Source organism: Panonychus citri, unplaced genomic scaffold (genome assembly GCF_014898815.1).
Source record: "Panonychus citri isolate SS breed McGregor unplaced genomic scaffold, ASM1489881v1 Contig00108, whole genome shotgun sequence".
NCBI lineage: Eukaryota > Metazoa > Arthropoda > Arachnida > Trombidiformes > Tetranychidae > Panonychus > Panonychus citri.
This window is the reverse complement of record NW_026515513.1, coordinates 181,131-206,269: the sequence shown is the minus strand read 5'-3', so window position 1 is coordinate 206,269 and position 25,139 is coordinate 181,131. Positions and strand designations below refer to the sequence as shown.

Below are 25,139 nucleotides of genomic sequence, written 5' to 3'. Positions count from 1 at the left end.
AATTTCAACGCTACTTGAGAGTAAATTGTTAAAATTTGATGATAACCCTACAACTCGCGAGAGATTGACAAAATACATTTACCATGATTTAATTAGCAAACAATTAACAATCAACGAGACAACCAGAATACTTTATGATCCAAATGAACTATTTGAATCGATTACATTTCACAACGTAAACGTTAATCGTTCAAGTGACTGTCGATTTCATAAATGTTATCGAAATGGTCGATTCTGTTTAATATTATCTTGTTCAATTAACTCACCAATTAGTGTTCGTCACACAATTAGTCAACTTTTCCCTGGTTTCCAATCATTAATTCACATTACTCTTAATCAACAGATCATATCAATGTTCAGTTTTATCCATGTGACTTTCATTGAGCCCAATACTCTTCCCTACGATCGTCGGCTGAAATGGGCTCACCTAAAGGTCTATAAGTCCCCGAAAGTTTACATAAATTCATTTTATCGATTTCGATCAATCTATTTACCGCCACCTTATACACCGTGCGTTAATTATTCAGAGCAAGGATTCACCGATCGAGCGGAAAAATTGAACAAATGTCTCAATTCGTTGGCGCGTAAAAAGTTTTCCAAACTTTTGATCTCACCTTTGGTTGAGGCGAACATCGATCTACATTTCTTACCGTTCTTTGGTCGAAACGGCGACGAAATCGACGAAATAGTTGCAGCATGTGAACGCATAACCAACCAATTCGATTGTGATACCAATGTGTTCATTGTCAAACAACGAGCACCAATAAGATCCTCAAATAATGAGACTCACTTCCTAATCGAGCCCTCTTCGTATCCCCATATCATTACGATCCATAAACCAAAGATCACCCGGTTGGATTGTATCATAATGATTGGTAGTATCTTTGGTTTTTGGTTTGGATTTGCGATTAATGTTCATATCCCAAAAGGATTAGAGTTAATTGTAATTAGATTAAAAAGAATCCGGAAAACAAATCAATATCCATCATCAATTAACCATAAACCAGTTTATATAATTGATGAAAGATTTTTATCAAAATGATGATGACAATTAACTTTTATGCTTACAGTTAATCTAACCCAATACATTAGATTATCTATTAATACATGTATGGTAATCTTTGGCTTATCCCATTGGATTTAGAGGTAAAATTTCAGGAAGGTAACATTAGTCTATCTGTTAGATTGATCAAAAGTTAACAAATTGTTGTATTAAATGTAATACAATTTATTAAATTGTGATGATGAAAAACTCACGTAAACCAAAAATACTTTCACTAGCCTGTACTAAAGTCGTAGGGCTACTTGCCTACTACCTGAATGGTCAATGACCAAAACAAATAACCTTCATCTTGGCCTTTTAATGAAACATGTTTTGGTTTAAGGTCAAATGATTTAATATCAAAATAACATTTAAACTTGATTATTGCACAATAATTGGGAAACCACTGTACATAAGATTAGCTTGATAAGTTTAAAGGTAATCTCAATATCTACTAGTAGTGTTTGAAAGTGAATCTATTTTCAGTTTGAATCAGTTGCTGGTTAATTGTGATACTAATCAATTTCACTCAAGTTCCAACAAATTATTTCCAATCCAATACTTAATTATGAGTATCAATTGTATGAGATAATCTTATAAATGACAAAGTGTAAAAAAAACCAACATTTAGTTTGTCAATTTGTTCACTTAATTGTTGTAACCCTTAACATTTCAAGTTCTCAATGGCCATGGACGATCAGGGCAATCAAGCAAAAGTTAACTCACAATTTAAAGTTCAATTTAATTTCTAGTGAAATTATCTAACATTCACAATCAGAATTTTACTTTAAATCGTCAATTTTTACGTTAATTTGTTACCATTGATGATTATTTCTCAACAATATAATCATCATCGTCATCGTCATCACCATCTCTTAATTTAAGTTAATCTAAAAATAGCTTTAACATTATCCACTGACCTCGACAATTAACCAAGAAAATAAACTAATTAACTTTCCTAATGTTTTACAATAAACAAACAAATCAAGGTGAACATGTTATTCATTGAAAAGGAGGATTCAATAAACAACAACAACAACAACAATTAAGGTAAGTTAACAATCAATATGATTAATAAATGAACGCAGGTAACCTGTTAGTTTTAATCAGAATATAATTAAGACCAATGACCATTTATTAATAGAAAATTTCACTAATTACAATCAATCGAATTCACTTTTCCTTTTTTTAATTTTCCGTTACCTTCAAGCAATTAAACGATAATCTTGTTGATTTATCTGTTTCTAACAAATATACTAAATATAATAAACAACAACAACGATATTTAATTAACTACGAATTTGAATTTGGAAAAAGCGAAAGTCAATTGCCCGTAGGGTCTATGGTATTTTTTTTTATCTACAAACTTGAATAAGATAAGCTCAAATTTTGGGTAAAGATTGTGCTCAAGATAAAAGGATTCTATGAGATGTTGAGGTACCAAAAAATAGAGCGGAAAATACTACAGTAGCGAAAAATAGTACGAAAAAATCTGAGTAGCCGTTCATGAAATTTGACTCAAAGATTTTATTGTACGCATGCAGTTGCGCTTCTAAACAGCGCATTTCAAAAGAAAGAGGAAGAAAACAGACAGAGAAAGAGATGAGAGACTAGAAAGAAAGAGAGAGGAGAGAAAAAGAGAGAAAGAGAAAGAGAGTAGTGAGAAAGAAAAAAAAATTTAGTTTTGAATTTTTCGATTAAAAAACGATTCCCATTTCAACAAATCACGGGTCCGGCAAACAAGTCCAAAAAACTTTCGTAAGAAAGTTTTTTCCCGCTTGTTTACTATTAATACAAATTGTATATTAAATTGTTAGTTTTTCCCATGTTGATTAGTCTCTTCCTATTTACGTTAATTGTTACCAATGATTTAGTTGAGATCTTAACTCTGCCCCAGTAACTTAAACAAGATCAAAGTAAACATAATTTTCCCTTGAATAGAAATCATTTAGTTTTAATTTTTGTATACCAAGTAATCAATAAGTTAATCATTCGAATCACTAATTAAAAAAAAACTTTTCTCTTCACTTGATTCAGTTTTGTTCATTACTACAAAGTCACCTTTACACACCAATGGTTACATTATTTTCATTCAATAATCAACATTGGTGAAAAAAGTTTTCTCTAAACGATTAACCAACAGTAACTGTCAATAATTAACTTAATTGTTACATTACTATTATCGTCTTTGCAAGTTAATCTCATCAACTGATTTACCTTAATAACTTTCGTTAAAATGTTACCTGATTTGGCCATTTATGGTCAAAGTGTTTCCCTAAGTTTAGGTAGTTATCTTGACCCAACTCCAATATTGACCAATTTACACTTGACCATCCCAAAGGGTTGTATTTACGGTCTAATTGGCCCCTCTGGATGTGGTAAAACAACATTACAAAAATGTATCATGGGTGTTTATAAGCCCGATCATGGTGTTATCTCAGTCTTTGGTTTACCACCGGGCTCACAAGGATCAACTGTTCCTGGTCCATCAGTGGGTTACATGCCTCAGGACATTGCTTTAGATAGTGAGTTAACTGTTCGTGAGCAATTAACTTTCCTTGGAAGAATCAATAATCTACCAAATGATTTGATTAATTCTCGAATTGATGAGATTACGACTACATTTGAGATTGGAGATCTTGATAAAAGATCAGGTGAGTTCAGTGGTGGTCAACAACGACGAATATCTTTGGCCTGTACATTGATCCATCAGCCGTCACTTTATCTTTTGGATGAACCAACGGTTGGATCGGATATCGTGTTGGTTCATAAGATTTGGAACTATTTGAAACACTTAAGGGACACGACGGGAGCGACGATCATTATATCAACTCATTACATTGAAGAAGTAAATTCAGCTGATCTGTTTGGGTTCATGTCGAAAGGAACGATAATAATTCAAGATTCGCCGAGTAATTTTGTCCAAATTTCTCAAACTCGAAGCCTCGAAGAGGCCATTCTCAAAGAGTACGTTCGAATATATTCTAAACGTCCAAATGGAAGACCAAGTTTCTTTCCCGAACAGTATATTGAAGAGGTTCCAGCTCGTCGAAGATCAATTCGAGCATCAATTGATAGTCTTCGTAAGCGATTATCTTTCTTCTGGACTCCGAAAAAAATAAAAGAAAAGGACATGATTGAATCAAACATGGAATCTCAATATAAATCACAACCTAAATCATTCTTCAATTATCCGATCATCTTATTAATTTATCGATATCTTCTTCGCTGGAGGATTTCAATGGTCATTCCGTTTATCGTTTTCACCACCATGACCTTTACAAGTTCCTTAATGATGTTCCAAGTCTATGGATTACCAATGAAACAATTATCTATCGGTGTAGTTAATTATGGTAACCATTCACACTATTTAAATAACATTACCAATTATTTGGGTTCTGATGATTTTAATTTACTCTTAATGCCTGATGAGATCGTCGCTCGTCAAGCAACGGAAAATGGTACAACAACGGCCTACATTGTAGTTCCTGATAATTGGGATGATTATTTGGACCAAAGAGTGACCAGTTTATTTTCAACCGATCCCAACGAATCGCTAATCAAGTTAAGTCAAGTTAAATTGTTCCAAGATACAACTCACGCTGGTAAAGTTCTAACAATTCAAAGTCGACTTTTCCAAGCAGTTGATTCATTGATGAAAAATATAACTCGAAATTCGGGACTGAATTCAAAATATAACGAATTTTTCGAGTCTCACCCTGTGTTCAAATCTCTCGATGAATCTGATCGACTTGCACCCAAGTACAATTTCATCATTCGATTATATGTTTTCTTCATGGAATCGTTCACAATGTTACTATTAACGGCCTGGTTTCTTCGAGAGTCAAATGAAACTGTCAACGAACGTTTAATATCATTAGGACTGAAACGCTATCAACTCTTGGCCTCACTGATGATCGTCGCCACCGTTTTTCTAACGATAGCGTTCGTAGGAATGTTCCTATCATTTTCGATTATATTGAAACTTCCATATCCAAGTTCGTGGCCTGCAGTCACCTTTTTAACGGCTTCCATAATAATCTGCGGTATTTGTAAGGCTCGTTTACTTGGGTCCAACGTAAAGTCGGACATTGGCTGTATGACCTTAATCATATTTTACAACGCGCTCTTATGGCTACTCGGATGTGTCGCATGGCCTTACGAAGGACTCGATTACTTTATGCAACCATTGACGATGATGGTGCCACATTTAGAACCAAGTACTTCGCTGATTCGAATGACGGTTTATGGGGACTCCGTTTTCACGCCTCAAGTATATCACGGAATCGGAGTTGGGGCCGTTTGGGCAGTGATTCATTTAATTGTTACTTTTGTTCTTGCTCGAAAATGGTAATTTATTTATGATCGAAATTCATTTTAATTTAATTGACCGTCATCACCATCATGTAAATACAATTCATCTCTTAGTTTAATCAACAATTTAATTTATATCTTCTTGATATGGTGACTAAATTTTTTGATTGATTCCAATTTGTTAATTATATTGTTATCTATCAAATAAAATTATTGGTAAATTGTCATTATAATAATTGATTAAGTTTTCTAATTCTTGAAGTCGAGTTTGCTTGCTAATCGATGTGAAAACGTGATTTCTAATCACAATTAACTTCAAGTCTTGTCCATTGAATTACATTAACCTTGAATTCTGAATATAAACAAACACAATCAACATCTTAATCAGTCAAATCAAAGGATTTTGATTAACTTGATTTCTCTAGGTAATCAAATGATCGACAACCATGTAAATTGTCAATCAATCTCATCAGTATTGTTTAAATACAATATTTTCATTCTTATCCTGATGAAATTCAAATTAATCTCAATAACCAAGATAGTTAATCAAATGTGATACTAATTAAGCTGATTGACAGGAAAGTACAATTAAACTTAAAATCCATTAGTGTTTCTTAAAACCTAAACTTTTGTAGCTCTTAGGTGATAATCGTTCAAATCAACATTAAGTTAATTACACTAATTCGCTAATTGTACTACAATACCAATTGACCTCGAATCTTAAATGAACAATCAGTTGATTTAATGATAGTTTTTTTGTCACTAGAAAAAAGGTTGACCAAAATACTCAAGGTAAACTTGTATGATTACAATGAAATCAAACAGGTAAATTGTAAATATCTATTTGATTTGATATGTAAATTATTATGTAACTAAAATCCAATGAAAATTTCACCTTAAACCAATATTTAACGTTAGATAATCAATCAAAATTTCACAATCAAATTGTTACTTAAGTTTTGAATCAACAACCTATGATTACATCTATGAAATAATCTCATCAATTTAATGATAAGTATTGATCAAAATGTTTATCAATGGACATTGATCATTTTCTGAGTTCTTTCTTGTATTATTATTGTGAGATTCTGGTTTATTGTTAATTTGTATTAGTGATTGGAAATGTTACCTGATTTTGCCATTTATGGTCAAAGTGTTTCCCTAAGTTTAGGTAGTTATCTTGACCCAACTCCAATATTGACCAATTTACACTTGACCATCCCAAAGGGTTGTATTTACGGTCTAATTGGCCCCTCTGGATGTGGTAAAACAACATTACAAAAATGTATCATGGGTGTTTATAAGCCCGATCATGGTGTTATCTCAGTCTTTGGTTTACCACCGGGCTCACAAGGATCAACTGTTCCTGGTCCATCAGTGGGTTACATGCCTCAGGACATTGCTTTAGATAGTGAGTTAACTGTTCGTGAGCAATTAACTTTCCTTGGAAGAATCAATAATCTACCAAATGATTTGATTAATTCTCGAATTGATGAGATTACGACTACACTTGAGATTGGAGATCTTGATAAAAGATCAGGTGAGTTCAGTGGTGGTCAACAACGACGAATATCTTTGGCCTGTACATTGATCCATCAGCCGTCACTTTATCTTTTGGATGAACCAACGGTTGGATCGGATATCGTATTGGTTCATAAGATTTGGAACTACTTGAAACACTTAAGGGACACGACGGGAGCGACGATCATTATATCAACTCATTACATTGAAGAAGTAAATTCAGCTGATCTGTTTGGGTTCATGTCGAAAGGAACGATAATAATTCAAGATTCGCCGAGTAATTTCAGAGAAATTTCAAAATCACGAACTCTCGAAGAGGCCATTCTCAAAGAATATACCAGACTCTATGCTCTGCCAAAACGCGAGCGAAGTAAATCTCTGTTGGCTCAAAATTACTCTTTCGAATCAACAAAGATTCGACCAATTGAACAATTATCATTCCATACAAAGGTTAATAGAATTGATATAAATTCTAATTCTGTCGAAGAAGCTTTTTCTATGACTAACGAACCACTAGAAATTCGTTCAGTAACTATTCTGCTTATGTGGCGATATTTACTTCGATGGAAAGTTCTAATGGTCATTCCTTTCGTCCTTTTCTATACACTGGCCATAACTGGTTCTTTAACTTTATTCAATGTTTATGGATTACCAATGAAACAATTATCTATTGGTGTAGTTAATCATGATAACCATTCAGAGTATTTAAATAATATTACCAATTTCTTGGCATCAGACGAATTTACATTTCATTTTATTCCAGATGAAATTATCGCTCGACAAACAGTCCAAAACGGCTCAACATCGGCCTACATCGTGATCCCCGATAACTGGGACTATTATTTAGATCAAAGAATCGTAAATTTTTTCCCAGCTGATCCGAACAGAGCTTTGGTTAAACGAAGTCAGATCACATTGTTCCAAGACACAACTCATGTTGGTAAAGTTCTGACGATCCAAAGTCGATTTTTCCAAGCGATCGATTCTCTTATGAAAAATGTGACCAGAACTTTCGGAATGAACTCAAAAATTCACCAATTTTTCGACACTTATCCAGTGTTCGAATCATTAGATCGATCGGAAATTCTGGCTCCAAGATTCAATTTCCTAATTCGCTTGTATCTCTTTTTCGTGGAAACATTCACGATTCTATTACTAACCGCATGGTTCCGGCACGAAATCAATGAACCAGTCAACGAGAGATTCATGGCCCTCGAGCTGAAGCCCTATCACTTTCTGATCGCGCTAATAGTTGTCGCAACTTTTTTCTTGACCATTTCATTTATTTGTATATTCTCATCATTTATTTTTATCCTTCATCTTCCAAGTCCAACTTCATGGTTTGCCGTTACTCTAATCACAATCTCTGTGATAATCTGTGGTATTTGTAAATCACGTTTCATCGGGATAAATGTCAAATCCATCATCGGATGTGTCACACTGATAAACGCTTATAATGCTTTCCTTTGGTTACTTGGATGTGTCGCTTGGCCTTATGAAGGAATAGCCTACTTTATGCAACCATTAACGATTATGATTCCACATCTTGACCCAGGTAATTCAATGATACGAATGACCATTTATGGCGATTCAATTTGGACACCACAAGTTTATCATGGAATTGGAGTCGCAACAATTTGGATGATTATTCATTTGATATTTACATTCATATTAGCACGAAAATGGTGATCTTATTGTAAATAACAATTTAAACCTACTTATTGTTATTCCCAATGTTAATTGTTGAAAATAATTTTTAATCAATGAAAAATTTTCCTGCTTGTATTTCGTAACTTCAATATTATTTATCACATTAAATTATGACGATTACTCAATATTAAGAGTAGAACGTCATTATGAGTATTTATATTCATAGAAAATACCGAAAAAAATTTCGTCGAAATTGTTTTCGATTCAATTTTCCTCAATGTCACCAGAGATCAAATCAATAAAATATGTAACTGAATTCGGTAGGGATTCTCATTTTCCCCACACTCTAAGCATCCAAATGAAGAAAAATCTTCTCAATTCTAATATTATTCAGATAATTTCAATTTCTCTTCGACCTTCATCTCGTCTTCGTGATTATCAGATTAGTTGACGTTTTATTTTCAATTCTAATAAAAGTTTGATTGTTTTCAAGTTCTAATTATCAATAAGTGTTGATAGCACAGAGAAAGTGGTTCCATCTATATTCACAGAATATGATCTCTATCAACTAATCACTTTTAATTAGTACAATTATAAAGTTTATTGATTTTCTCAATATCTTTGGGTGAAAATGGTTTGAAACATTGGTGAACCAACGTCGCTCCTTGTTTTTTGGGCACCATCGTTTTAAGGTCAGCGGAAATACTGAAAGCGGTATCACTGTAATGCATCAATGAGTCTAAATGATACAAATGAATGAGCGAGAAAAAAAAATTAATCAATTGTAATTCGATAATCAAATATGAAAGACAAGGGAAAATTTACCATAATCATAATCAGTTAGTAGTCGATTCTGTTCAGGTCTTAATTTGATAAATTGTGACCCTAATCCTGGGATAACGTTATTCAAATTAACGATAATAAAATCATCTCGATCTGAACGATTCTGTTCATGGTAGAAACCAATTGAATGCATAGTCTCATGAATTACTGTTCCTTGGCACCAACAACCATCACCAAGTGAAATTAATTGTTCACCACCCGATCGGCCAACATAAGAATAGCAACTAATTTAATAATTAGTTTCTCAATCAGTTAATTGTCACAATCAACTTACCCTTCATCATAAGTATACTTGATGTAATCACTTTCATCAGTCCGATATTTAAATCGGATACAAGTTTTTGATTGAATTAAAAGTAATGAATTGTAAATCAATTTGTAAGCATCACCTTAATTATTAACAATTTGATGATTAGTTGATTGTTTGTTTTTAGTTCAAGTTTTGATTTAGTTAACTTACTTAGATTGTCATCAATTTCAAATGGTATCAAATTGTTAGTCCATAGTTGATTGTTGTTTGTAATTGCGTTTTGAAGTGATTGCTAATTAATAAATTTTCACGATAATTAATGATCATCATTAGTTGATTACTTGATTTGATCATAACAATTAACTTACTTTGTTACCGGTTGATTTTGATTTGATTTTTATGTCACCAAGAAAGAGATTAGGATTTTCCAATGGATTAAATTGTTTCTCTGAAAGGTTAACTTTAATGTAAATTAAATACAATTAGTTGATCATCAATTGGATTTATTTTAATTTGTTCAGTTTATTAATTACCTGGAATTGAATTAATAAAATTCAATTGTGTTGAAAAAATCACAATCAGACTAAACAATTTAATCATAACTTTTATCAACAATTGAAACTTAAATCATAGTAAATTGTAACAATTTAGTCAATTGAAAAGCGTAATTAGTCAACTGTTAACTAATTTGTCTCATTAACTTAATCCCTTGATTGTTGATTAAAAATTATCTCAGTTCCATATAACAAAAATTGCGTAGTTGATTAAATTGTTGATCACAATTAAATCTCATAAATTACTCATTCCTTTTATTATACTTTTAATTATCCTTTGATCCAGTTAATTTATACATAAACAATTAATATTAATCTCTAATTGTCATTGAATATTTTCTGGTGTCTCCTTAATTGTTTCAAATTAACACAATTATTTGATGACAAGATTGAAAGATATTTCAAGTTAACAAAACTTTCAAGGATCATCTTAAAAATAAAAGATCAGATAACAATTAAAATTAAATTCTTATCAAGATTAAATTGTTAATTTCTTTTCTATGAATTAATTACGAGTAATTGCATTGAAGTTAATTACTATCTACTTTAATTGCTCTTTAACTGTTAACAAAAACATTCATAACTGAATCAGTTACATGATTTGGTGGCTCTGTTATTATAATAACAATCAGTTAATCCATTGAATAATTGGTGTTAATTGAAATTGAATTACTATGACAATGATTGTCAAAATTAAGAATCAACTTGGTGACAATTAATTTATCATACACTTATTATAATTGAAATTTTCGAGATGATGAAAGCGAGTTAACTCAAGTAATTCAAGGACGAAAGATTTGATTGCAATCAAATCTGAGGGATGGATTGAAGATAATCGATAATTAAATCACAATTTAAAGCCCACAGAGTTAATCTGATAATCAAGATAGATTTTTACACTGATTGTATTTATGTATTCAATTGAAATAACCGATGATTTAACGTATAAGATAAAGAATAGCATGTGATCAGTAAATTGGATGAGAGCGATTGAACAATTCCCTTCGGCAAAGATTAATGAATTGATAATGAATCGAAACAGAAAGTTAGTATAAACATAAGAAGTGACGATTAATTAGACTTTATTTATTACGATTTGTTAGTAGAACCAGAATTAAATGAACGAGAACCATTACCGATATGAACAAATAGCCTTTGATAACTTTCGGGTGGATGATGTCACCATAGACTATTATTCTGATCACAGCCTCAGATGAAACATGGTTAGGGAACAAGTAGGTCAAGGGTTGAATGAAATAATAGACTGACTCGTAAGGCCAAGCAATACAACCATAGGCCCACGTAACTCCCGAGTAAAAGAGGTTGAGAATGAAACAGGTCACATCGGATTCGATCAATGACCCAAGTAATATGGCCTTGAAAATTCCACAAAGGACACAACCAACAATTATCGGAACGATGAGCACTAGATGACCTTTATTTGGAATATCAAAAAGTGGAATGAAAACTGCAAACATTCCGAAATAGGCTAGAGACAAGGCAAAAGTCGCTAAAAGTGTAGCGGTGCCTTTTAGATGGTAGTTCGTAATTCCCAAAGATGAGAGCCGCTCATTCATTGGTTCATGTGATTCTTTAGTAACCCAATAAGTAAACATCATCATGGAATAAGATTCGACAAAGAAGGTCAATAAACGGATGAGAAACAAAGGCATAGACACGAACAATTCTGGGTCATCAGTTCGTTCAATTACACCTTGAATGCTGAAGTACTCAAGTCGATTTCCAATTAGACCTTTCGATGAGACAATTGAATCCATAATATCGATCAAGGCTTCATAGAGCTCTTTCACAATTGTCTCAGAGATGATTATGTGCGATTTATCCTGATACATTGTGATTCGTCCAGCGAGTTGAAGAGCTTCATCTGCGTTTGTACTGAGAGCGGAAGCGACTCGAGTTTCAAGACCGAGATCAAACTCTTGCGGGACAATAAAATAAGCCGCAGCTTGACCGTTTTCAACCATTTTCCGTCCAATAATCTCATCGGGTACATTAACCAAATTAATATCACGACTGACGAGATATTCATTGAGTTTAGAAATGTATACTGATGAATTAGCTAAGTTTACATAAGCTACTGTGAGGTCAACCATTGGACGGCCAAAAAAGTTGGTCATAAAGTAACCGATAAACACAGATGAGATACACAATAGTAGGTAAGGATATAGTAAAGTCGCTTTCCAACGAAGCAAATATCTCCAAAGTAACAGAGTAAGTGAATAAAATCTACTGATTTTTGGTTTGAAAACCGATGAAGATTCGGTTGATGTTGATTGTCGTTGTTCAATTTGATTTAATTGGTTTCCATTAGTTAGTTCATCTTTTGTTAACATCTTTTTATCATTGTTAAGTGAATTATATTTTATAAGAATCGCTTCTTCAAAAGTAACAGCACCAACTGACCTCATGAAATCTTTTGGTTTCCCTTGGAACTTAATTTCCCCGTTCGCCATGAAACCGAAATAATCAGTCCGAGTTACCTCTTCAAGATAATGAGTTGTAATCACTATTGTTGTACCAACAGTTTCATTCAATTTTCGAAGGTAAGTCCAAATTTTATGGACTAGAACAATGTCCGAACCTACAGTTGGTTCGTCAAGAAGTAACAATTCAGGTGAATGAATCAACGAACAGGCCAACGAGATTCGTCTTCGTTGTCCAGTCGAAAATTGTGTTGACTTTTTTGATGGATCGGCAATGGACATGATGGATAATATTTCACAACACTTAGACTTAATTGTTTCATTTGATAGACCAGCTAATCGACCCAAGAAAGTTAATTGTTCACTCACAGTTAACTCATCATCAAGAGCAATTTCTTGAGGCATATAACCAATCAAAGGACCAGGAATATTTGATCCTTTCGAGTTAGGAATTTGATTAAACACTTTTAACGAACCATAATCAGGTTTTCTCAGGCCAATTATCGTCCGTTGTAAAGTGGTCTTACCACAACCTGATGGACCAATCAATCCATAAATACATCCTTTTGGTATTGAGATGAACAATTTATTAAGCACAAAATTAGGCCTCGAAAGTGAACCGAGATTTACTGATATATTTTCACCATAAACAGCAAATTGGTCAGAATTTAACAGAACATTATTATTATTATTGTTGATTCCATTCATACCAAGAGTTGTCAACATGTTAAGTCTTAATTGTTAACTAAATGCTCAACGATTCTAGCATTCAAACTATTTTGCCACTAATTCACTAGAAGATCTTGTTTTCAGTAAATTCTGAATTAAATTATAAACCAGATTCATAGAAATGTTATTTCGTAATTTTATCATGTTTACACTGCGATAACAGATGCAGTCAAGTGGATAAAAGTCACATTAATTTGAAGACGAGATCCCGACGAGATTGTCGAATTAAAATTCAAACTACAAATGAAAGAAAAGCCTCAAGTTAACGTTTATTTCGATCTGCGGTTCGCAATTAACTCATTTTGTTGAGAGAATAAAAATAAATAAGATCACACTGGTCATCTGTTGTATAAAATTTATTGTTCCATCTTGACTAGAAGATACCAAAGCACGAAATGTCTTTTCTTGACCGGAAGCAGATCTCCCATTTCCAGTCCAGAGGCGTATGGTTTCAGACTTCTCTATGGTAAAAAAAAGGTTAGAATCAAAATCTCCGAAAATATCACATGAAAAGCACAAACCTAACTATTAATAGTTATCTTAGACAATGAACGTTTATGAATGTGAAGTTTTTAATGAACAATTTTCAAGTTGATTGTTCCTTTCATAGAAATGGGTAAATTGTTTTTATTAGCAAGGTCCAAGTTTCAATGAGCAGTTACAATGTAACTTTTTATGCAAATAAACATTCAACCTCAAAAAGTCCAATTTTGCGATTTAATAAAAAAAACTCGCTAACTCGAAAATTCACTAGAGAAGGTCTGATACAGTGAATTCTGAATTATACAGCCACGAAAAATGAGATGAGAACAAAAATTATATCAATTGCGCATAAAGAGATAATTTAATCAAATTTAAAAGAGAAATTGTATTGATTTAGATGGAAAGTAATAGAAAAATGTAATCACAATTAGAAAAAAATTATCTCTCTATGCTTATAAGTCACAATTTTTGTTCTCATCTCATTTTTCGTGGCTGTATTATAAACCGAATTCATAGTAAAATTATTCAACCAATGACTGATCGTTAGCAGAAAAGTTCAACGTGCTTCTCAAACTACAGAGTTTGGTTATCACTCTTCAAGATTATCAAGCTTATCTTCGAGGGTATCTCAGCATTTGATATCATCAGGATGAGAAAAAAGTGGGTGTAGGAAACTCAGTTCTTTCATTAGATTCAGAAAATTGAATAAAAATTCACATCGATGAAAAAAATCATGAACCATAAATGAATTTCAAAATTAAATTCATCAGAAATAATCAGAAAAAAAGCCTCTAATGAACAATGATGAATTTTTTTCTAAAATTTTAATTTCGAATAGTACATACATATGATCATGTCAAAAAGAAAAGTTCAGTCTCTCAACTTTTTTAACTTCGGTTTTATTGAGGTCGAAACTCGCCGAAAGTTTTACTTGAGTCATATTTTCCCATTCATCTCCATACTAATTTTATAATGGAGGAGAAAGGTTTTCGAAAAAACGAAAAAACCTAAAATTTCTTTTTCGATTATCTCCAGCGTTGCTTTATTTTAGACCTTGAAATGACCATTTTTAGATCACTTTTCTATGAACTTTTCAATGAAGTTAGTTTCATTTAAATCAGACTTTTTTTTGAAAAGATACAGAATTTTTCTTTTTGACATAATTATATAACGATTTTTGCAAAGAGTCTCATCTTTTCTGGCCATAGGTTAGGACAATAAAATTGAGCATCAGCTTGAACGTTTTCAATCATTTTTCGTCCAATAATATCATCGGGTACATTAACCAAATTAATATCTCGACTAACTAGATATTCATTAAGTTTAGAAATGTATACTGATGAATGAAATGATTAGCTGGTCAATTTTTTGAATAAAGATTAAGTTTTATTATAATAAATCATATATATATTTAAGTATTAAATTGATTAAATTGATTAAAGGGATTATCCAAGAGTCCGAGTTCCTTATTGTGTCCAGTCTGGTCAAGGTTGTCAACAATAAACACTTTTGATCCGTCTGATATTTAACCATGGAGTTTGATCTTGGGTTAGTGTTCTTGTAAATCTTTTTCCCCATGAATCTACCAGGCGAATTCAATGCGTGTCCACCATTAACTACATGGAATTAAAAATATGAATTGACTGTAGATAAAAGTTCAGGAAAAAAGATGAAAAAACAATCGAAATTCTTACTTTAAATATTGTCGAGATGAGAACAACAATAGTACTCGTTGTTGATTGTATAGACATCGTCAGATGACAATTGAGCATTTTCGCAATCTTCGGATATGACTAGAAGAAAAGAGAACAATCAATTGATCAGAATTCATTTTGATTCATAACAACGAATCATTTACCTGGAACACTAGGAACCTTGAGTGCAGCCATCACATAGTGAATAATGTGACTCTTACATTCACAAAGAGGTGTCAACAGAATTTCGTCTCCATTAACTGTACACCTAAAGTAATTGAATTAATTACAATTAGATTTAATTCAATTGAAGTTGACATTAGTTGAACTTACTCAAAATGATCACGTCTGAATAAGAAACGGACATTACTATCGTCCTCTTCAGGAATGAATTCCAAGTTTGTTTTTTCATTGAACTCTTGTAACGTTGTCTCAATCAGTTGTTGCGAATGGGCTACAATAAAAATTAGGAATAAAACTGGTTCGAAATTTTAATTGATCACAATTTAACTTTAATTTACTTACCCAATGAAGAATCGATCTTGTATTTGATTACATGCTTCGGACATCCATTTTGGGCCGAAACTATTGAACCATTTAACTGACTACAAATCAACACAGTTAAAATTAAGTTTACGATTGTAATTGGAGACATTGTTGATTTCAAATTGTTTAGGTTTAATTATTAGTTAATCAAGAAACTTGTAATAATTATTTTCTTTCAAAACAATTTAATCAAGTTGATTGTAAGTTTAGATGAAGACAATTGAATTTACTTGGTTGAGCTGTTTCCCTTTTTAAACTTAATTTTTAATTGTTAATCAAGTGATAATCACTTTCAATTGTTAATCCTTCATATTGGTGATAAAAGTTAATTATTTTTATTAATTTAGCAGTTGATTGTTTCATTGGTCATCAAATGCTCACATTAATTAGTTAAATCTCAATTATTTGATAACAATTAGACACAAATAGACACAGATAAAAATAATTAAAATTCAATGATAAATGTTAATTTTGTCATCTAATTATACTAATTATCTAACCAAATTGCTAATTATTTATACAATAAATCTTTATCGTTAAAACTACAATGTTAATTATGATTATAACACATCAGTTTAATGACAATTTATTAATTGGTTGTCAAAACAAGGATTTAATCATAACAATTAAGTTAATCGATTATCTTATTTACATTTTTTATTTTACTTTTTACAGAATCTTTTGCTTCGGAAACTCGAACTTCGAACTAGTTCATGTTCAAAGAATCGACAAGCTCAAGATCTTCTCGAGTCTCATCTTAAAGTTATCTTATGTTTACAAGGATATTAAATCTTGATTAGTCTGGTTATCGTCTATGAATTCAACTCCAATCAGACAGTATCAATAGTTTTCTTTGTGAGATTAATGAGATATTGGTTGCGATGGAGCTCTCGTTTAGTTTATGTCCATCATGAAACTTTTCCACACTTTTTCTTTATTCTTGAACTTTTCCAATATCCGTTGCGTCGTATCGATAATTATTGGAATAACATTTTGCGTCTTCTGCCATTGGATCCCAATCATCAGGAATCTCCTCTAAAGATGACAACCGCCTCATCTAATCAACAGCGAGCGAGAAATTTAATGATTCACTTAACAATTACAATCTAAATTAGCTAATAATAGCCAATTAATTATAGCGATTGGTTAAGATACAAAGAGTTACAGTTAAAAGTTATACTTAAAATTATGTCACTGATTGAGATTAAAAAAACATGGTGACTACTATGTACAGAGATTTAAAAAAACAGCCAAGGTTAAAGGATCACTGGAACAATTAAAATGAAATTAAAACTAACGTTGACACTTTTATATGGTCCATCAGGTATTGTCTTTCCCTCTCTGTTGATATAATTACCATAGATATTAAAAAGAAGCGGTAAAATTAAGCAACTACGAACTACCTGTATGCAAATTACTCGTTATGTACAAATCGATTGTATTTGAGACTTACCTTTGTCTCATTGTCACTACGATCATCTTTTTTTAAATTACCGTTAATTGTTGATTTGTGACCATTAATTTGAACATTTATCCCCATTGAAGACAATTGATCAGTGATTGAGTAAAACGATTCATTGGAAATTGAATTAACTTTGTTAAGGTTTCGATCGGAATTAAGTTGAATTAATTTCTCGGCCACTGCAATACAAGACTCTCTGGTTTCAAAGTCACTGATTAACGGGTGAATATAAATACAATCAGGAATACCAGTAATAGTCAATATCAAAAAGCTAAATACAAACAAATATGTAACTTAATTTTCATTGTATCCTCTGTAAGTAATGAGAATTTTGTTTAGAACTTTAATGATGAGAGAGGTTTTATTGAATGCTCTATCATGATCAGAGTAAATTGCATGAGAACAATTTAATAATTCCCTTCAGAAAAATACATTTAAATGCCTTGATAATGAAAAGCAAAGAAAATTTAATACAATTATGAAAATGACGATTGATTAAAGATTTGATTTATTACGATTTGTAAGTAGAACCAGAATTAAATGAATGAGAACCATTGCCGATATGAACAAATAGCCTTTGATAACTTTCGGGTGGATCATGTCACCATAGACTATGATTCTGATCACAGCCTCATTTGAAACATGGTTAGGGAACAAGTAGGTCAAGGGTTGAATGAAATAATAGACTGACTCGTAAGGCCAAGCAATACAACCATAGGCCCACGTAATTCCTGAGTAAAAGAGGTTGAGAATGAAACAGGTCACATCGGATTCGATCAATGACCCAAGTAATATGGCCTTGAAAATGCCACAAAGGACACAACCAACAATTATCGGAATGATGAGCACTAGATGACCTTTATTTGGAATATCAAAAAGCGGAATGAAAACTACAAACAATCCGAAATAGGCTAGAGATAAGGCAAAAGTCGCTAAAAGTGTAGCGGTGCCTTTGAGATGGTAGTTCGTAATTCCCAAAGATGAGAGTCGCTCATTCATTGGTTCATGTGATTCTTTAGTAACCCAATAAGTAAACATCATCATGGAATAAGCTTCACAAAAATAAGTCAATATACCGATGAGAAACAAGGGCATAGACACGAATAATTCTGGATCATCAGTTCGTTCAATTACACCTTGAATGCTGAAGTACTCAAGTCGATTTCCAATTAGACCTTTCGATGAGACAATTGAATTCATAATATCGGTCAAGGCTTCGTATAACTCTTTCACAATTGTCTCAGAGATGATTATGTGCGATTTATCCTGATACATTGTGATTCGTCCAGCGAGTTGAAGAGCTTCATCTGCGTTTGAACTGAGAGAGGAAGCGACTCGAGTTTCAAGACCGAGATCAAACTCTTGAGGGACAATAAAATAAGCCGCAGCTTGACCGTTTTCAACCATTTTACGTCCAATAATCTCATCGGCTACATTAACCAAATTAATATCACGACTGACGAGATATTCATTGAGTTTAGAAATGTATACTGATGAATTAGCTAAGTTTACATAAGCTACTGTGAGGTCAACCATTGGACGGCCAAAAAAGTTGGTAAGAAAGTAGCCAACAAATACTGAGGAAATGCACACGAGTAGGTAAGGATATAGTAAAGTCGTTTTCCAACGAAGCAAATATCTCCAAAGCAGCAAAACAATTAAATAATAGCTACTGATTTTTGGTTTGAAAACTGAAGAGATTGATATTGAAGTTGATGATGATGATGATGATGATGATGATTCGGTTGTCGTTGATTGAGTTGTGGTTGATTGTTGTTCGATTTGTTTTAATTTGATTTCATCTATTGGATCATCGTCAAAGATCGTCTTTGTATCTTTCTTTCTCGAATTGTATTTTATAAGAATCGCTTCTTCAAAAGTAACAGCATCAACTGACCTCATGAAATCTTTTGGTTTCCCTTGGAACTTAATTTCCCCGTTCGCCATGAAACCGAAATAATCAGTCCGAGTTACCTCTTCAAGATAATGAGTTGTAATCACTATTGTTGTACCAACAGTTTCATTCAATTGTCGAAGGTAAGTCCAAATTTTATGGACTAAAACAATGTCCGAACCTACAGTTGGTTCGTCAAGAAGTAACAATTCAGGCGAATGAATCAACGAACAGGCCAACGAGATTCGCCTTCGTTGTCCAGTCGAAAATTGTGTTGACTTTTTTGATGGATCGGCAATGGACATGATGGATAATATTTCACTACACTTAGACTTAATTGTTTCATTTGATAGACCAGCTAATCGACCCAAGAAAGTTAATTGTTCACTCACAGTTAACTCATCATCAAGAGCAATTTCTTGAGGCATATAACCAATCAAAGGACCAGGAATATTTGATCCTTTCGAGTTAGGAATTTGATTAAACACTTTTAACGAACCATAATCAGGTTTTCTCAGGCCAATTATCGTCCGTTGTAAAGTGGTCTTACCACAACCTGATGGACCAATCAATCCATAAATACATCCTTTTGGTATTGAGATGAACAATTTATTAAGCACAAAATTAGGCCTCGAAAGTGAACCGAGATTTACTGATATATTTTCACCATAAACAGCAAATTGGCCAGAATTTAACAGAACATTATTATTATTATTGTTGATTCCATTCATATCAAGAGTTGTCAACATCTTAAGTCTTAATTGTTAACTAAATGCTCAACGATTCTAGCACTCAAACTATTTTGCCACCGACTCACTAGAAGATCTTGTTTTCAGTAAATTCTGAATTAAATTATAAACCGGATTCATAAAAAACTTATTCAAACAAGGACTGATCGTTAGCAGAAAAGTTCAACGTTTTCCTTCACCCAGTTTAGTTATTACTCTCCAAGATTATCAAGTTTATATCCCAGGATAACTGAACATCTGATATCTTGATTTAAATCATCAGCATTGAAAAAGTGGATGTAAGAGACTCAGTCTATCCAGTAGATTCAGAAAATTGAATAAAAAGCCACATCGATTTGAAGACGAGATTCCGTTCGGTCAAAATTAAATTCACCAGAAATAATCAGAAAAATGTCTTTAATTAATTTTGATTTTATTCTACTGAAACTTTTTTTTATCGAAAATAAAAATGAACAACTATTGCTCCATCTTGATTAGAAGATACCAACGCACGAAAATGTCTTTTCTTGACCGGAAGCAGATCTCCCATTTCCGGTCCAGAGGCGTGTGGTTTCTTACTACTTTATCAAATTTTACAAATTGTACGAATATTATGAAGTTTCATATGAATGATATTCGTGAATATTGAGGACAACATTTGAAATTTATTAAGATCACAATAGCAAATTAGCTAATTGTTATCCCAATGGCTTGATTGTTAAGGATAAAATGAATTGTAAATTAACTTAACTTCAATGGGATCACTGAGTAACCAACTCTAGCTAATTATCTTACTTACGCAATCAATGCCTCAGGCAATTTTTAATAAACAATTTTCAAGATGATTTTTCCTTTCATAAAAATGGTTAAATTGTTATTATTAATATTAGCAAGGTCCAAGTTTCAATGAGCAATTAACTTCAATATCTCTCTCTCTCTCTTATCATTACTATCAATTAAAAATTAAATCTCTCTGTTTGATATAAGAACACTTTTGTTTGATTATCTTTCAACGGTTAACATTGTAAATGAACATCGCCCGCGGAAATCAGTTATCAGATCATCAAGATAAATGTAACTGAATCTGTTGAAAAAATCTCAAGGATGTTGAAAAAAAGGATAAAAAATGATGAAAGGTAGAATTTAATTAGAATATACATAATGTAGAATAATATTATAAAGGGATATGATAAGAAAATAACAGGTAAAAGGTCAGATCAGATACTTTCTTTCTTACCTTTGCCTTGTTATTTTTTATCTCTCTATGGAAGTTTTTTTTAAAGTAAACACCCTTTAGAATTAAAATCAGATAAAATTTTCTTAAATTTCATAGAAAAATAATTAACATTTATCATGTTTTCATTTGAACAGTTTCAACGATTCACCATCAGAACCAGAATAAAGTGAATGACAACCATGAGGGTTATACATGTATAAAAATAGCCTGAGTAAACGATTGGGTGAGAAATGTTATCTGCATAAATGATGATTCTGATTATCGCCTCAGAGGGAATGCAACAAGGAGATAAGTAGGTCAATGGCTGAATGAAATAAACGACCGATTCACAAGGCCAAGAAATATAACCATAGGCATGAGTGGTTGCAGAGTAAAACAAGTTGGTTATATGACAGGTCACATCAGACTCGATTAGCGATCTCAATATAATTCCCTTGCAAAGGCCACAAAGAACGCAGCCAAGGATCATCGGGAGTATTAGTTGACCATTAACATTGGATAAGTTTCAACGTGAAGGTCAACAAACGAATTAGATACGAGGGTATGGAAACAAATAATTCTGGGTCAACAGGTCGTTCAATTACACCTTGAATGCTGAAGTACTCAAGTCGATTTCCAATTAGACCTTTCGATGCGACAATTGAATTCATAATATTGATCAAGATTAAGTTTACATAAGCCACCGTTAGATCAATCATTGGACGGCCGATAAAGTTTGCCATAAAATAGCCAATAAATATTACAGATGTGACCAGTACGATGAAAGGTACGAGTAAGGTTACTTTCCAACGGGTAAATATTGCCAGATTCGTCTTCGTTGTCCAGTCGAAAATTGTGTTGACTTTTTTGATGGATCGGTAATGGACATGATGGATAATATTTCACGACACTTAGACTTAATTGTTTCATTTGATAGACCAGCTAATCGACTCAAGAAAGTTAATTGTTCACTCACAGTTAACTCATTATCAAGAGCAATTTCTTGAGGCATATAACCAATCAAAGGACCAGGAATATTTGATCCTTTCGAGTTAGGAATTTGATTGAACACTTTTAACGAACCATAATCAGGTTTTCTCAGGCCAATTATCGTCCGTTGTAAAGTGGTCTTACCACAACCTGATGGACCAATCAATCCATAAAGTAATATCCAATATAAATAATCCAATATTCAGAATTTAATTGAACATTTTTTTATTGTTGATTCCATTCATATCAAGAATTGTTAACATCTTAAGTCTTAATTGTTAATTAAAATTGTCTCTCAAGTAATTTTAATTTAAAATATGTTAAATTGAAGTTTTGTCTCTTGTCTTAGACTCAATTCAATGATTAATAGAAACCAGATTACTAGAAAACTATTAATTGCAATTCGTGAGTTTAGTGTGTTGTTGATGTGCTGATGCTTCATGTGATTATCAACATCACACATTCAATATCATATTCAAATCCAAGGAGCAATTTAAATATCTGTCGCTTTACACACTGCAATTAACAAGAGACTGTAATTAATTGTATTGGGAAGAAATTTATTATAATGCCAGATTTTATCTCGTCAGAAAGTGACCTTGATTTATGAAATAAGTTTTATCTGAATAAATTTCTTTTCGACTTATTTGATTATTAAATATTATTCTTATTTGGTTCGTTCAACGGAAGAGCTTAATTGGTAATTTATCGTCTTTGAATTGAATTCCAAGTGAATTAAATTAGAATCCTTCCTGGATTTGTCTTAGTTGATTCTCCCGAAATTGATCAGATCACTTTCTTTACCATCCAAATTTAATGAGGCTTAAGTAAAATTCATCCGATTAATTTTAATTGTCAACACGTTAATATTAACCAGTGGTTTTTTATGCTAATCAGTAATTAACGGTTTGAGTGGTGTTTTTGATTTATGGAGATAATTAAAAACCTGATTGTTTGATTTTTATGATACTCACAATGATTTATTTCAGTTGAGTTTGGTATTAAAACAAACAAGAAATCATGTTGATTCATGTGATCATCAATTAACGGTCACGATTTAATATCAGTCTAACTGTACTAATCGTTGTTGATTATTTCACAACAATTCAATTAAAGTGATTAATTAAATGCATATTAATGAATGAGAGTCACAAGTTTGAAATTAATTGATTTATGATATTTACCTTTGTGAAAAAGTGACCATACCTTTTATTACACTGGTCATTCTAGTAATTACGAGCAATCATTTGCTTTATAATCAGAGCTTGACCACTCTCATTGTTATTCAAACGTGGGTGTTTTGACCGTATTTGAGATTATTAATATGACCGAACAATCAAAGGTCCAATGAAATGATTAGCTGGTCAATTTTTTGAATAAAGATTAAGTTTTATTATAATATTTATTTTATATTTTATATATTTAAGTATTATTAATAAATTGATTAAATATGAAAGGGATTATCCAAAGTCCGAGTTCCTTATTGTGTCCAGTCTGGTCAAGGTTGTCAACAATAAACACTTTTAATCCGTCTGATATTTGCCCCATGGAGTTTGATCTTAGGTTAGTGTTCTTGTAAATCTTGTTCCTTATAAATCTACCAGGCGAATTCAATGCGTGTCCATCATTAGCTACATGGAATTAAAAATATGAATTGACTGTAGATAAAAGTTCAGGAAAAAAGATGAAAAAACAATCGAAATTCTTACTTTAAATATTGTCGAGATGAGAACAACAATAGTACTTGCTGTTGATTGTATAGACATCGTCAGATGACAATTCAGCATTTTCGCAATCTTCGGATATGACTATAAGAAAAGAGAACAATCAATTGATCAGAATTCATTTAGATTCATAATAACGAATCATTTACCTGGAACATTATCAACTTCGAGTGCAGCCATCACATAGTGAATAATGTGACTCTTACATTCACAAGAAGGTGTCAACAGAATTTCGTCTCCATTAACTGTACACCTAAAGTAATCGAAGTAATTACAATTAGATTTAATTCAATTTAGATTAATATTAATTAGACTTACTCAAAATGATCATGTCTGAATAAGAAACCGACATTACTATCATCTTCTTCAGGAATGAATTCCAAGTTTGTTTTTTCGTTGAACTCTTGTAACGTTGTCTCAATCAGTTGTTGCGAATGGGCTACAATAAAAATTAGGAATGAAACTGGTTCGAAATTTTAATTGATCACAATTTAACTTTAATTAACTTACCCAATGAAGAATCGATCTTGTATTTGATTACATGCTTCGGACATCCATTTTGGGCCGAAACTATTGAACCATTTAACTGGCTACAAATCAACACAGTTAAAATTAAGTTTACGATGGTGATTGGAGACATTGTTGATTTCAAATTGTTTGGGTTCAATTATTAGTTAATCAAAAAAACTTGGGGTGCAATTAGTTAACTAAGGAAATTGTAATAATTATTTTCTTTCAAAACAATTTAATCAAGTTGATTGTAAGTTTAGATGAAGACAATTGAATTTACTTGGTTGAGCTGTTTCCCTTTTTAAACATAATTTTTAATTGTTAATCAAGTGATAATCACTTTCAATTGTTAATCCTTGATATTGGTGATAAAAATTAATTATTTTTATTAATTTAGCAGTCGATTGTTGTATTGGTTATCAAATGCTCACATTAATTACCGGTAGTTAAATCTCAATTATTTGATATCAATTAGACACAAATAGACACAGATAAAAATAATTAAAATTCAATGATAAATGTTAATTTTGTCATCAAATTAATAA

At 32.1% G+C, this 25,139-nt stretch overlaps 7 protein-coding genes across 10 annotated transcripts; 2 read left to right on the top strand and 5 right to left on the bottom strand.

Moving 5' to 3' along the window:
• The first annotated feature begins 1,501 nt into the window (after positions 1–1,501).
• LOC128389402 (ABC transporter G family member 23-like) lies at positions 1,502–5,592 on the top strand. Its single transcript, XM_053348977.1, has 2 exons — positions 1,502–2,092; positions 3,080–5,592. The coding sequence occupies exon 2, from the start codon at positions 3,279–3,281 to the stop codon at positions 5,394–5,396; it is 2,118 nt and encodes a 705-aa protein (XP_053204952.1). The 5' UTR covers positions 1,502–2,092; positions 3,080–3,278; the 3' UTR covers positions 5,397–5,592.
• A 611-nt stretch (positions 5,593–6,203) lies between these two features.
• LOC128389395 (ABC transporter G family member 23-like) lies at positions 6,204–8,806 on the top strand. The gene has a single exon (XM_053348968.1). The coding sequence runs from the start codon at positions 6,479–6,481 to the stop codon at positions 8,564–8,566; it is 2,088 nt and encodes a 695-aa protein (XP_053204943.1). The 5' UTR covers positions 6,204–6,478; the 3' UTR covers positions 8,567–8,806.
• Positions 8,807–9,085: 279 nt separating this feature from the next.
• On the bottom strand, positions 9,086–10,313 carry LOC128389396 (astacin-like metalloprotease toxin 5). Of its 2 annotated transcripts, none has more exons than XM_053348969.1 (6): positions 10,154–10,313; positions 9,989–10,080; positions 9,831–9,912; positions 9,645–9,759; positions 9,353–9,594; positions 9,086–9,266 (listed from the first exon to the last, which is right to left on the bottom strand). In XM_053348969.1, the coding sequence occupies exons 1-6, from the start codon at positions 10,218–10,220 to the stop codon at positions 9,106–9,108; spliced, it is 759 nt and encodes a 252-aa protein (XP_053204944.1). In that variant the 5' UTR covers positions 10,221–10,313; the 3' UTR covers positions 9,086–9,105. The 2 variants fall into 2 exon arrangements, with proteins under 2 accessions (XP_053204944.1, XP_053204945.1); XM_053348970.1 differs by having other exon boundaries at positions 9,989–10,068.
• A 919-nt stretch (positions 10,314–11,232) lies between these two features.
• On the bottom strand, positions 11,233–13,392 carry LOC128389394 (ABC transporter G family member 23-like). Its single transcript, XM_053348967.1, has one exon. It carries the CDS (start codon positions 13,342–13,344, stop codon positions 11,257–11,259), a length of 2,088 nt encoding a protein of 695 aa, XP_053204942.1. The 5' UTR covers positions 13,345–13,392; the 3' UTR covers positions 11,233–11,256.
• Positions 13,393–15,194: 1,802 nt separating this feature from the next.
• Positions 15,195–16,484, bottom strand: LOC128389405 (uncharacterized). Of its 2 annotated transcripts, none has more exons than XM_053348979.1 (5): positions 16,050–16,484; positions 15,858–16,002; positions 15,689–15,792; positions 15,525–15,623; positions 15,195–15,446 (listed from the first exon to the last, which is right to left on the bottom strand). In XM_053348979.1, the coding sequence occupies exons 1-4, from the start codon at positions 16,177–16,179 to the stop codon at positions 15,526–15,528; spliced, it is 477 nt and encodes a 158-aa protein (XP_053204954.1). In that variant the 5' UTR covers positions 16,180–16,484; the 3' UTR covers positions 15,195–15,446; position 15,525. The 2 variants fall into 2 exon arrangements, with proteins under 2 accessions (XP_053204954.1, XP_053204955.1); XM_053348980.1 differs by having other exon boundaries at positions 15,858–15,978; positions 16,050–16,450.
• A 140-nt stretch (positions 16,485–16,624) lies between these two features.
• Positions 16,625–20,228, bottom strand: LOC128389403 (ABC transporter G family member 23-like). The gene is made up of 2 exons (XM_053348978.1): positions 17,524–20,228; positions 16,625–17,411 (listed from the first exon to the last, which is right to left on the bottom strand). The coding sequence occupies exon 1, from the start codon at positions 20,173–20,175 to the stop codon at positions 18,028–18,030; it is 2,148 nt and encodes a 715-aa protein (XP_053204953.1). The 5' UTR covers positions 20,176–20,228; the 3' UTR covers positions 16,625–17,411; positions 17,524–18,027.
• Positions 20,229–23,743: 3,515 nt separating this feature from the next.
• Positions 23,744–24,878, bottom strand: LOC128389321 (uncharacterized). Of its 2 annotated transcripts, none has more exons than XM_053348881.1 (5): positions 24,595–24,878; positions 24,403–24,547; positions 24,234–24,337; positions 24,070–24,168; positions 23,744–23,991 (listed from the first exon to the last, which is right to left on the bottom strand). In XM_053348881.1, the coding sequence occupies exons 1-4, from the start codon at positions 24,722–24,724 to the stop codon at positions 24,071–24,073; spliced, it is 477 nt and encodes a 158-aa protein (XP_053204856.1). In that variant the 5' UTR covers positions 24,725–24,878; the 3' UTR covers positions 23,744–23,991; position 24,070. The 2 variants fall into 2 exon arrangements, with proteins under 2 accessions (XP_053204856.1, XP_053204857.1); XM_053348882.1 differs by having other exon boundaries at positions 24,403–24,523; positions 24,595–24,871.
• Between the last annotated feature and the right edge of the window lie 261 nt (positions 24,879–25,139).